The following is a 13,094-nucleotide window of genomic DNA, read 5'->3' as shown; positions in this document are numbered from 1 at the left end:
ATCACCCATCGAGGTGACATCATCAGTGCGTTATTGTGGAGCGTAGTAGTGCGTAGCGGTGGGTTGCTGGTTGTGGTGCGTGTTTCTTCATTTGCGTTAAAATGAGTCTATTCTGTTTGACCGATATTGACTCTTTCTCTCCTCCATTCTCCACGGTAGGTTATGTTTCTGTTGTTTTACTATCACCGGCGTTTTTTGCTCACGATGATAAAGGAGCCGCAGGTATCTTCAGTTGCATTCATTCTATGGTCCCAGAGTAGAAGAGGACTTCTAATGAGGAGTTTTGTACAAGAAGGTGGCTGAGCTACATAGAATTCACATATAAAGAACTGCTTACTGGCGCTGAGCGATGTTTGTTAGGCCTGAAAATGTAGAGGAACTAGAAGATGAACCTAATTAGTGTCTTACCCAATTAGCCAAGTTTTTGAGCCCCCTAGAGTATAGTTCTCATTAAAAAGCACCATTAGGACATTTTTGTCTCATTATATCATGCTGGTATTTTCACATGGTCTGAGCGTGTATACCAGTATGTACTTTCTCTAGTTAGACTCATTAGTGTATGATATGAAGTTCACCATACTAAGCTTACCAGGACTGGCATCGTTACCAGTAATTTCTTTTCTCGCCAGTTTTATAAAATAGATTATCGTGGCACCTGTGAGCTTTTGGAAGCTCGTAGATATATTTTATTCAGATGTCCATCCGTTTGTTGCAGCAAAAATACAGCCCTCCATATCGTTTCATCAATTTTGTGGTATTTCTCTGGAGGCTGAGTGGCCCATTTCGTCCACCTTCGTGATTATAATCAAATAATCCAAAAAAATTCAGGCTTTAGTTTGTTGTCTTAACATTACCTCGAAATAATGCCTGAATTTGTGGCTCGTAGAGGACTGCAGCTCGAAAACCCGGTGAAATATAATCACATCAGCCCATGATCTTGCTCCTTAAACAGCTGTGTTATCCCGTCTAATTTGCGAAATGTACATTTGTGTTGCAGTCCGCTGGTGGGTATTAACTATCCAGTGGTTAATATTTCCACGATCCCGGTGGCTGCCTTACTACTTTTTTAAGCTGTGTAGTGGTCAACCCTGAAAAGGAATTTAAGAAGTTGAATCACAATGAATATTGTTGCATGACGTTATAATAGAGTAAAATTGCTTTTGAAAAAAACTACCAATCTAATACAAGTGTTCTTAGAGACACCAGTACCGTATATATAAATATACGATATATATATATATATGTATAATGACTCACTTCGGATCTGGTCAACCGTATTCAGAACACTGGACATTCATCCATAAATAGACGACTCTGGATGATTGGTGCAGAGCCCAAGGTGGGACTGGAAATAATTACTTGGACGCGATGCGGCTCGGAGATAGAAATATAGTCGGATGATCATGCAGGGGTATATTCCAGTAATCAGTTGTCGCAAACAGTCATCGCAAACAGTTAATTGTCTGACACAGAGTTATCAGCGTTAGACGTCAAGTAACGTAAGTTCTAACGTAATACCGTGTACACACCTCTGACAGCATCACAAGGGAGTCTCTAGTTGGGTACACCGGGGCTAAAACGGATAACCTTTACAGCATTCCATGGAACACATAACCAATGGAGTTTCTGTTGGTAGAACAACAATAAGCAACTAAGATAAGGATTATAGTATAAAAGTGACTCTCACTGGGTCCATATAAGGACGTTAGTGACACACACGGATGAACGACGGAGGCATAACAGCCCACATTTTAAGGAATTCCAGATAGTAGGGTCTTCAGCAGAGAGTCGGTTTTGCAGGGTCAAGAGGTGTCTCGACTGTGTCGGCATGGAGAGTAGCTCTCCAGGCAAATATATGGACTCTCAAGTTCATTCATGAATCACGACGGAAGTTTTACGTCTACAAACTTACTCGTAGGCTGTCTCAACTGGAAAATTTCTGGTACTCCTCAATAAGATCTCCAGTATCGAAGTTACTGCGTAGAAATTGTTAATGTATACCAAATTTAGATTTACACTTCAAATGGCCTAACCAAAGTAGTTGATTTTCCAACATACTACGTACGGTTCTAGCAGTTTTTTGAATGTTTCGCGAAATGCTTTCAGGGAAATTCAGTAAATACTGTATATGCCATTCGGGTAGTGTTAAGCCGCTGTAATGTACAGAAGGCAGCACGACATCCAGGTGCACTGCGTTCTTGGTGTCTGATCATGGGTTCTCCGAACGAGATGCTTAAGGGAACCAACTACCCCGCTAAATTTGGCAATTCTTGTGTTTATTTCCTTTCTTGGTTAGGTCTGTGAATACCGTACAGTAAAGATATGGAAAATTCGCACAGCCTGTTATATTACAACCATTCATTTAAATACTTTCACCGAAACTGCCTGGTAAAAGACAAGCATCCTGAAAAACATTTATAGAACAGTCAAACAATATGCCATTATTAGAAGCTTGTTAACCTGAAAATGTAACAATAAGGCACAATCTTTCAAAAACTTAGGAATCAGATTCATGCGGCGTTGTACTGGCCAGAGTAAGCTTTAACCCGAACCACTAATCACCCAGCTTTCGCTTTGGATGAAGCATTCCGCGCACAAATCACTGAAACAGGGATAGAAAGAGCTAGGGAGAAAACCAGCCTCGCCATTGCACCAATTAAAATTTGGTTGATGCTTTGCCTTTTGCCTTTCTGTTGACTGAGCTCTGGTAATGTACACAAAGAATCCATGAAACGATCGGTGCCTTTCATGATATTCCCCTTGTACTTGTATTTCGGACAAAAATAACTCAATGCAACATTGACTGGTGCGAAATCCCTTGTGCACTTTAGGGTTGTTTTCCTCTGTAACTTCAGAGACTTACGGGCTGTGCCGGATTTCCGTCATGCTCTTGACTGTGGTGCATACGAGATCGAGTTATTTGTGGTTCTTCCTCTGCTCTTGAAACGAAACTCTTACGAAACGCTCTTAATCTCTCATCAAGTAAGTCAATCGTAGGCAGACAAGTTCATTCGCTAATGAGGGTCCACTGAGATGGGACTTTTCGCAACTATGGTGTCTTGTATCTTGGTACTTTAACTATGTAGCTGCCTGCAGTTCCATTGCTTTAAATGATTCACCCATGTGGGACATCAATATAGGTTGAGGAAATGTAGCCACTTAGTTTAAGTCTACATATCGAGTCCGTGCAGCAGTTGTAAATAGCTACCAGAATTTGGTCAGGTTTTTTTTATACTTTTGCGCGTTCTGTTATTTTTTTTATCAGTGAATACCATTAAATATTAGGTCAATGGATTTAACCCTTTGAGGTAAAAGAATCCTATTTACGTTATTTGTTCTTACATTTACTGTTTGCCTTCGGCCGTGTACCTGTCGGACACTGGGTTGATTTGAGGAAAGACTAGTACTCCTTTGAATAAAGACGGATAAAAGACAGTGCGTGTCAGAAGTGTCCGGACCTTACGGAGGATACCAAAAGATAATTCAAGTCCTTGAGATGGGATGTGGGGTCCCAGTGAACCGCAACAAAGGAAATTCAAGGGTGAGGTCATAGATTTATGCCACTTTTCTCCTATTTTCTTTTTTTACTTTGTTCTTCATCCGTCATTTTTGTTCAATTTTTCAGTTGCACTGTCAGATTTCCCAGTTTTGATATTTCGCCAGGTCTTTCATTTTCCTTTTCTTATCACCTCCTCTTCTTGTTTTCTCCATATTTCTATATGATCAGGCGGCAATAAAAACCTATCACAGACTGCAGTGCCAAAATCGGTGGTAGTCTTCCCAATGCATCACCACATAGGGGCTGAGCTTTCCAGAATTGCGGAAATTTCCGGGTCAAATCAGCGATACCTTCAGGTAATTTAGGTCTTATCGGGAAACATGATATCTTGAGCTTCATCCGTATGATCTTGAAAGCCAAAGAGTGACAAACAGTCTTTCGGTGGAAGCCTGTTTCACGTATTCACTACACTTCCAGTATTGTCACATGCACGTCATTTGACCGCTGCATATTGGTGTCTTCTCGTTGCAGACAGGCATCCGAACATATGATGACTAAGGGTTCGATGAGTCACACCGCCGTCCTTGCTTCAGACTACTCTATCTAAAGCATCCAAATGTTTAAGTGGCTATTTTCAAGCCCAGCTGCATTCACATGTGTTTGAGGGCAGTCTTTGCTTCGGAGACTCGCCAACTTCTGGAAGTTTCATGATGTTCACTTTTATTTGTCTAGTTCACGCTGCAAACACCATGGAATTTTGCACACATCAGAGCATGATTCATATTGCATCCAGAGTTCTGCCACCTTTTCGTGATCTTCAAACCACCTTTCATCGACAAAAAAGCTACTAAGGTCAATTTTTGGACAAGTTCGGGTAGCACACGTTATCTTTTCGCTTTCATTCAGATATTTTTATTGGGATCCTTTTAACTCACGTTTTAGGAATAACCAACCGCCACGCTTTCATGTCTGTACTAACGTTAGGTTTAAAATCAAACAGAAGGTAACAAAACCCCTAAGGATTCGGTACCGCCAGTTGATAATAAAACTTATCCTTTTTCTCATCTCTATGATTAATATTGACCGACAGAGAAGAACGTGTATTGAGAATCTCGCTACTGATAACAACAACCAGATAACCGTCGTCCACTTTTTTGTAGGTAAAAACCCTATGCAGAATATGTTGCCCAACGACGGTTCACGTCGCTCAAGCTTGGGGTAATTTACAATCACGTCTTTATTTTCACGTTTACAATAACACTATCATTTCTAATAAATCTATAGTGCTATTGCTTGATCTGTACTTACGTTTTATAAGCAGCTCACCATTTATGGTTGGCTTAAGTCTCTGATAGTATTAAATACTGTGGGTTACCCGGCTTCTACCCAGCCATCAATTGGAAATCTTAAAAGGTCAAGAAAAAAGGCAGTGAAGTTCCACGAATTTCTTACGTGGGAAAAGAAAGTATTACTTTTTACTACACCTCACCGGATAGCAATAGTACAAGTCCTATACTGATGCAAGTAAAACTAATCTATGACAGGGAACGGAGAGAGAAAGAGGGTTGCTCATCATCCAAAGAGAAGGCCGGAAGTTTTAAGGAAGGCAGTGTTTTGGAGCGTTCAGTGCATTCGCTTGATTTCTAAGATGACCACCGTCAGCAGAACTAATAAAAACCAAACACACTTAGCAATATATCCGGATCGGCTACAGCGCCCCACGCAACCAAAGGCCGAAATCATATTTGCTTTTGCATGAACGTATAGCACTGTCATGAGAAATGCAAAATTTCTACATGACTAATTGATCAAATAAGTGCAACTTAGTTAGCAATATGTTGAAAAATCTGAGAGCGACGGTACCACCATAAAATTACTCATAAATAAAAACTCCATGGGCTTAATAGGCGTCACTGGGTTGTTAGAGTAGTACAAGAAGATATACAGGCAGCTGCCTGTCTTCATTGGTGTCCCCTAACAGCAAGCTTCGCCCGATTCAACTCAAATCCAACATTCCTACAAGTTTCCGCTGATGGTGTTAATTCATTCGTTCACTAGTAACAGTGTTCCATCATCCTGTCTTGCAGTTCGGTTTTGGCGGGTTTTGGAACCAATGTGCAGGAACAATTGTGTCACTAATGTTGTCGAATTCCACAAAATACATAGCCGTGTATAGATAACAAAATATCGAGGCTTGTGGTTACTCCGGCCAAGGCCACAAGTGCAACATGATTTTCATGGATTTGTTTCCCACCCCAAAAATCGACTTTTGGTGTATAAATTTTTGATACAAATGTTGGTCTGCCGTCCAGGTTTGAGTATTAGTATCCCTTACAAGCCACAGATGGCCACCTCATTGGTCGGGTGTGTGTCTGTGCTGTTGGTATACGCTTATCCACGAATTAGAAGACCGTGATTTGCGAATGGTGTTTCTCAAGGTGATTTGTCTGTTTCGGTGCATGTGAACCTATATAATCATTCAAAAATAACAGATACCGTGATTTTACGTTAGAAGATAACAATGCAACTCATTTTCGCTTTTGCACTGGTCTTTCTTGGCACCGTTTTGGGTAAGTGGACGTTTGATGAGGTTGAACAGCTGAAGTAAGGAACATTCACTTTCTTTTCATAGTTTTGAGTTTGGTAAACCCACATTCATAAACCAGTAAGATTTGTTCCACAATTTCTACTGCAGCTTGTTCACCAAGTAAGATACTATGTTCACCTTGATGGAATTAGAGGGTTTTGTACGAAATTCCTTTCGTTTTTTGTTATGAATAATCTTTCAGGACAGGAACAAATCCAGCAAAAGACAGACCAAGCTCAGCTTCTATACACGTTGCTCTCAATGAGTAGCTCAGTTGCTGCCTAGTCAGAAAAATATTAATAACGACAAAAAACTGGACTTGTGTGAATTTACAGGTCACGTCCAAATATAGCTTGTATTCATACTGAAGACCAATCTGAGTTCCTTTAAAAATCCAGTTTATACACTTATATCGGCGACGTGACACACTGTTACCTCGAAATGTAATTGTACTAATACAACCTAAAATGCGATGCCTTCTTGAACAACTACCATGTGCTCAACTATTGATAATGGCATTGAATCTGAAAGTGGCCAGAATGTTGGATAAAAGTAGCAATATTACTGATCGTAACTATAAAAAAAACAGCCATTAGGTATTCCAAAAATATGTCGCGTCCATGAATCTATCGCTGAGTTGTTAACCCTTATTACCAGTTTTATAACAGCCTCATCTTATCATTTAAGAGAGGTATCACCTAAAGTTGTACTCACGATTCTTACTTAATTAATTTTAACGGTATCGACCGCTTTTGCGCTGATGACGTAATTGCACCATGCTCGTCTGACATGCCCCATGCTGGAGTTAGAATCCACGAAAGGCAATGAATAAGCACTGCTGGAGAACTCCGATTCGTGCAGAACTGTAGTTCAGTGCCTTTCTGTTTGATTTATACGAACATGAAACGTCTTTAAGAGAATAGCGTGGCTGTGCTTTGCTCAAATTTCTCAATCTACAACAACTAAAAGGGTAATAAGATCTGCTACTTTTGCTGAACTACAGTACGATCAAACCCCAACAGGAGTGGCAGATATTCATCACCATTTGCTTTGACACAAGCATTTTCAAAGTTTTTTTCCAGGTACTGGCCTGATGGGTGTTACTGTTTTACATTTTCGTAAACATTTGCATGCATGTATTGGCTACTGGCAAACACATCTCTCACTGAATGCAATTTTATTGACATTTTTTAACGAAGTATGAATGAAAAGGCCACCACAGTTGTACAATACATAGAGGCTCTGTTAGGACCTTGCGAAGTGTGGTGGAAGGTTTTATAAAAGTTTCGATGTCTGTTTCGAAGGCTGTCCGCCTTCCGAAGTGAGACCTACGTGGCTGTTTGTTTACTTGACGTTCAAAGGACATACGGCCTTCCGACGACGCTGGCCTCCATGTTCCCAGTTTCTGTCTACATTGTTCGAGTTCTAGAAAAGTCAACAACTTGAATCTTCGCGTTAAGCTCAGGCTCCTGTGCCCCTCAGCTGCTACCTTTCAATCACGGGGCTTTATTTGACTAACTTTTCACCGTTGTCCCGCAGTGAATAAAGAATGCTTTGCCATGAAGAACGGTAATCTTGATCGCAAAGGACACCGACATTCCATGACACTTAGGAGCGTACAAAAATAACCTTAGGTAGTTGCTTGAATTCGGCTTATCAGTCTCCTTCCTCCGAAGTAAGGTACTTCTCATGCCAAAAATCGCTCCTCACTCCCGCCAATTTTTCATGCAATCTCCCATAAAACGCAGATTTCGTTCAACGCTAACAATTGTTTTGCTTTTAATTCTCTAAATAGGTCGTACACAAGTTGGTAAGCCGTTTCAGCACTCCCTCAGTAAAAACTGTATTAGGTACAGACAGTCAAATAAATGCCTCCAAAGTATCAGTGGTATAAGTTGCTCTTACATGTTGGCTGGCTGCCATTTCATAGTCACGCTTTAAAATACTGTGAGATTCTCAAGTTACCATCACATGGTAAAGGTTTACACATATGCGGTAGGAAGAAATTCAAGTTCTGTCTACTTTCTGGCTTATTGGCTTATGCCAACCGCCTTTAATTAGAGATAGTGACGACGTTGACATGCTCGAGTGTAAATGTATTTTCTCGGTAATGGACAACCTTGCTTCGCTCTATTTCTCATCGAACATCTACTCTGGGGACCATAAATATGTATGGTGTTACACACATGGGTGGGCAAGACGGTCGTTTCCATGGGCAGTGTAATTGAGCCTTATAAAACATATAAGAAAAGGTGAAATTGGCGTTTGCGTAGTGGGTCTCCAAATCGGCATTGCTTGCGCAGCATGCAAAGCCAAATTTGTTAGTCAACAGACTAATTTTACTTGCATGAAGGACGGAGTCTTGAGGACGAGACTGTTGTGGCTTATCGATCAAATATAAAAGTCAAAATAGACCCATACGCATCCAGAACAAGATAATAAATGTTTCTATTTTACGCTGGGTTTATGTCGTTTAAAGACTGGTTAAGCATCTATTCTAACTGGCACCAACCATGGCATCAAGCAAGCTCTGTGATTCCGGTCGAATTAGGTGCTTTCTGAACTGTTTCTGGAGACATATTTTGAAGCACTTGATCCTACAAGAAGGTCCAACCAAATTTTGGCCTGGCTGGCTGGCTGTTCCAAATTTTTGGGAATTTGATTTGTACTGAAGTGGGTGGTGAACTTAAAACCGATGCACCGAAAAGATATGGGGTTAGTGACGATAGACATAAGACACCAATCTCATAACGTCGCAATCTAATCACACCATCAATCTACATAGCGTACCAAGTATTTTTAACAAAGTACCGACTGATTGCAGGGAAGGAACATTTACAGCAATTTTGTAAAGTATCCCTGGTTCTTTTGGAAATTTTCAGAGATTTCGGCCACCAGTAAGTGACATTATATGCATTTATATAAGGAAGATTTACTGCACGTTTATAGCAGTTGTAAGAAATAAACGCTACTCAAAACAATAGTATCAATGATTACTGTGGAGTTACATTTGTAAACGAATCATAGTTAGTGATAGTCCCTCAGAATGACAATGCCATAAACGTTGAATCCAACTGTGTGCCAGTGGATATCAATAAAAATTAATGACCACAATTTATATAGGGAGCACAACAAAACTGAGTCATTACTTAATGCCTGTTCCCAAGAATATTCGTACAGAAGCTGGTTTAAGTTAGAATCTACGATGATCGATTCACAAATTAGTGAAAAACGAATACGGTTTGAAGGCGTGAAACTGTCGTGACGTATTTAGGCAGCTAATTCAAACACAAATGATCATATCTCTTTGAGAACACAAAAATTCAACAGGCAAGTGCCCCATGGTATAGACACGCAACGGTGCAATGGAGGTTTAATTATAGAAGGTATTGTTGAACTTTTATTGAAGGAGTGATCTTAGTTGAAAATTTGTTTTCGAGGAAAGTCAATTCACAAAAATCTGTCAACAATGTTTTGGTGCATTTGCTGGTTTGTGCACAAAAACATTGTAGTTGTACTATCTATTTGAAATTACCGCTTTAATTATTTGCCTCAGTGCATATTCAACTCAACAAATGGGAAAAGCTCTTCTGTTTACTTGTTCACCACAGCTGTCTACAAAGGTGAGTTAAATTATAACGGTATGAACGACAGTTTATCCATTCTGCTAAATTAACGACAACGCCTGTTGGATGTGCTGGAAAAGATTAAGTTGGAACATCCTGTGTGGGACGGTACTTACTACTGGTTCGTAAAATACAGTCAGATTACCAAGATTGGGAACCCATGCGTATAGCCAGAGTAAAATCGATTTGTCAAAGCCTTATGAACACAGTCATATTACTGTAAGTAATGGTAATTTGTGGGAAGAGTTGGTAAACTTTACGAGTTCAAGAGAATTTCTTTGGTTGCACTGATTATAAGGCAAGTACTTTTAATGTAAACCTGGAAAATGAAAGGTAAATATTTTGCGCGGGTGATTAGTCTAACCGCTGCTTAACTGCTTGAAGGCAACAAAAGCTAGCGTTTCAGGGTATAAGATTTCTGCTTGATTGGGCTCTATAATCCATCTTGTGACAAGATTATTTGTAGTATTTCTTCATGGTTTGCATAGAATAAAATAGATAAATTATTAGCCTAGTCATCTGAGGCAGGGTTATTGAGGTATCGCATGTAAAACGGATTGACTTTCTCCGTAAGTTGGGCATGTAAAATTAAATAGCTAAAAATTCCTATTCGTTTTATGCACAAGTCAGGCAAATACTAGAATTCAGAATTAGTTTACCCGGATGGCCTTATCGGAACGACTGACCGGGCAGCTATTTTAAAAAGGCAGATACTGGTTGAGAATTATCTCGCTTTTGTTACTTTGTACCAGAGTACGATGTTTTCTTAACGCACTTGATAACTATTTTTTCACGAGCAGAGTCCATCGAGTGTGAGTTTTGCGAAATAATTATACTCTTATAATTTTCAGTTAGCTAAATCAAGTGAACCTCATAAAACGACAAAAAAAACTATATTTTTCTCTCTTTATTATTATCCTCTCATTAGTATTAATGCAAATAACCAATGTATTAAAATTTTATTGAGCTACACAATTTACAAATGTGACGGACGTGGCATATCATCTACCCTTATCAAAAATTGAATGCATATTGGAGTCTCTTTAATTTATACTTTACCGCGAACCAGTATTCATGAAGAATTAGATATGCAGTGAAGTAACAGAGCAAAACTACGCTGTTAGCCGCAAACAAATTGTGCCACACCTAGAAAGGTAACGCTTCTGAGGAACGCATAAATTTATTAAAGATCGGTGCCGGGGTTCTACAGACAAGATGCAACATGACTCCAGCTTAAAGGATGGCAAACATCAGGAAGTGTCAGGCAAATACGCATATACAGCAGTCCGACATTTTAGTTAGTGGAATCATCAAAAAAAACGAAATAGCACACTACGAACATGGCAACTACTATCTGGGTAAGATGTCATCCAGGTTCGGGCTTGCCTCTTGAACAGAAGACACTGAAGACTGATCTGGCTGTTGGTTCCCTCATTACAGTTGCATTTTGTTGGTATTTTGTTTTGTAACAGTTTATACCGGATAACTCCAGGGACCAAAACAGACGGAAATACCATCGGTTTTAACGTTAGAATAAGAGGTTAGATGCAGAGGATTGCCAGCGAAAAACGAGTCCTCTGAAAGCGTTCTACTTATGGGAAGGCCAACGAATTGGCAATACTGATTACCTTAATACGGATAAATGGCGAGCTGAAAGAATCATTCCAAAATCCATTGAATACCAACCGTAAATATGTAGTTCGTTCATGGAAGGCTCACCAATTTAATTGAGAGGAAATATTCAGACACTGCGTTGGTCACGCAAATAAAATCATGAAACTTTGGAGCGCATTCTCAGTCGCTTGAAACAATTTGCGCTACACACAGGTCGAAAACATCTTGCACCCATCAGTTGAAAGCGCGATAGTTTTCTTCACTTTATTCACTCAGTTTATTCATCCAATCTGGCTAGCTTATCAGTCTACGCTCGCCAGCCAATTATATTTATCTATGAGTATTCCACTGTAAAAGTACCCAATAAAATGGAAAGCTGGATAAGGAGACGCCTAACGGCCCAAAACGTTCTGCGATTACAAGTCGTCTTTTTGCATTTCCCATTGCTTCAGTGGTCAGTGAAATCTTTGATGAAGGTTAGTTAGTTTTAGTCAACCACTTTCTGTCAATAAGTATTGTTGATCCTACGTAAAACTTGATAACTAAAAATAATATCAAGAACCATGGCCTAATTTACTACACCGTGATTGTATAATATACGGAGGCAATAATTGCGGAAATATCAATATCTGGAACATTTTTTGTCACCAGTGATATTCATATATTCCGTGGTCTGAAAAATAGAAAGGTCACATTCTGTATCATCCACGAGCATTTAGAGTGTAGCTGGAAACACCAACAACAAATCCCAATTTAACCATTTCGTACACTTCAAATACCATAATATGGGGTTGAGATAAAGAAAATAGTCGTTCCATTAAGATCACAACTTTTTCTGGTGAGATTTACCGAGTAGTTTACGATAGGTTATGTCAATATTAAATTAGGAAACTATTTGAAAGAGTAGGGAAAGTTAGTAGGCTCCCAAAAATTCATATTTGTTTCGCGCATACTCTGACAAAAATTCACGTGTACTTCGTTTGTTAAGACCCGTGATTTCTGACGTGGTCACAATTAGAAACCTTATTTGACGTTTTGCTGGATTCACTAGGTTGAACTGGACACCGTAGCGTCTTATCTCCAATATCCATTGGTACAACAGGTTACCGGATGTGACAGTCGTTTTACACGACTTAGCCTATGAAAAATGCAAGCACAGAATCTTTTGTGATTATATCGAGCAGAAAAATATTCCTTCATGAACAACAAATTACTTGTTTTGTAGACGTACACATGGTTTTCATCAAAATTGAACATTTAATCCTGCATCAGTGAATGTAGGCATGTAGGCGTTTACAGAGTTTGACCACGTTATTAGGACGCTAGACCAAAAGATCATTCAACGGTAATTGGCAATCAATTACAGGTTTGTCAAAACAGCAGTTTTGAAAGCATTACTTTCAAAAGGCCCTTTTTCTGCTTCTATCTTGGCCAGAAAGTTAGCCTTCTCTGATTAGTTGTAACTAACCTGTATAAATTATACTTAGGTAGACAGTATGTCCAATCGTGCACACATGCAGGCCGTTAGCCTGCCGGCTATCTGAGACCTTGTCAAAAGCAACTTGTCGAGAAATGAATTGTAATGTGTTCGGTCTAGCCAACAGAAACATGGAAGATAGCTTCATGATCTCACAGATTAAGATGGTTTCCCCTACAAGAAAAGTAAAATTCAGAGGATAAACTACGCTACTCCATTATTACGCCCGGTTTCTATCTTATTCGTGTTGAACTGTCAGGCTTTTATAGTGTTTCGGATTAGCTTTGCTTT

At 39.5% G+C, this 13,094-nt stretch overlaps 1 protein-coding gene across 1 annotated transcript in view; it reads left to right on the top strand.

Moving 5' to 3' along the window:
• The window catches only part of T265_05963 (hypothetical protein), a gene marked incomplete at both ends in the record, with an annotated part of 68,900 nt that overhangs the window by 33,764 nt on the left and 22,042 nt on the right, over positions 1-13,094 (top strand). Inside the window, 3 exons of the mRNA XM_009171110.1 lie at positions 3,728-3,855; positions 9,643-9,709; positions 11,603-11,802. Of these exons, the coding sequence (XP_009169374.1) occupies positions 3,728-3,855; positions 9,643-9,709; positions 11,603-11,802 (395 nt within the window). The remainder of the gene's footprint in view (positions 1-3,727; positions 3,856-9,642; positions 9,710-11,602; positions 11,803-13,094) is intronic.

Source organism: Opisthorchis viverrini, assembly GCF_000715545.1.
Source record: "Opisthorchis viverrini unplaced genomic scaffold opera_v5_118, whole genome shotgun sequence".
NCBI lineage: Eukaryota > Metazoa > Platyhelminthes > Trematoda > Opisthorchiida > Opisthorchiidae > Opisthorchis > Opisthorchis viverrini.
This window is presented reverse-complemented; position numbering and strand designations above follow the sequence as displayed.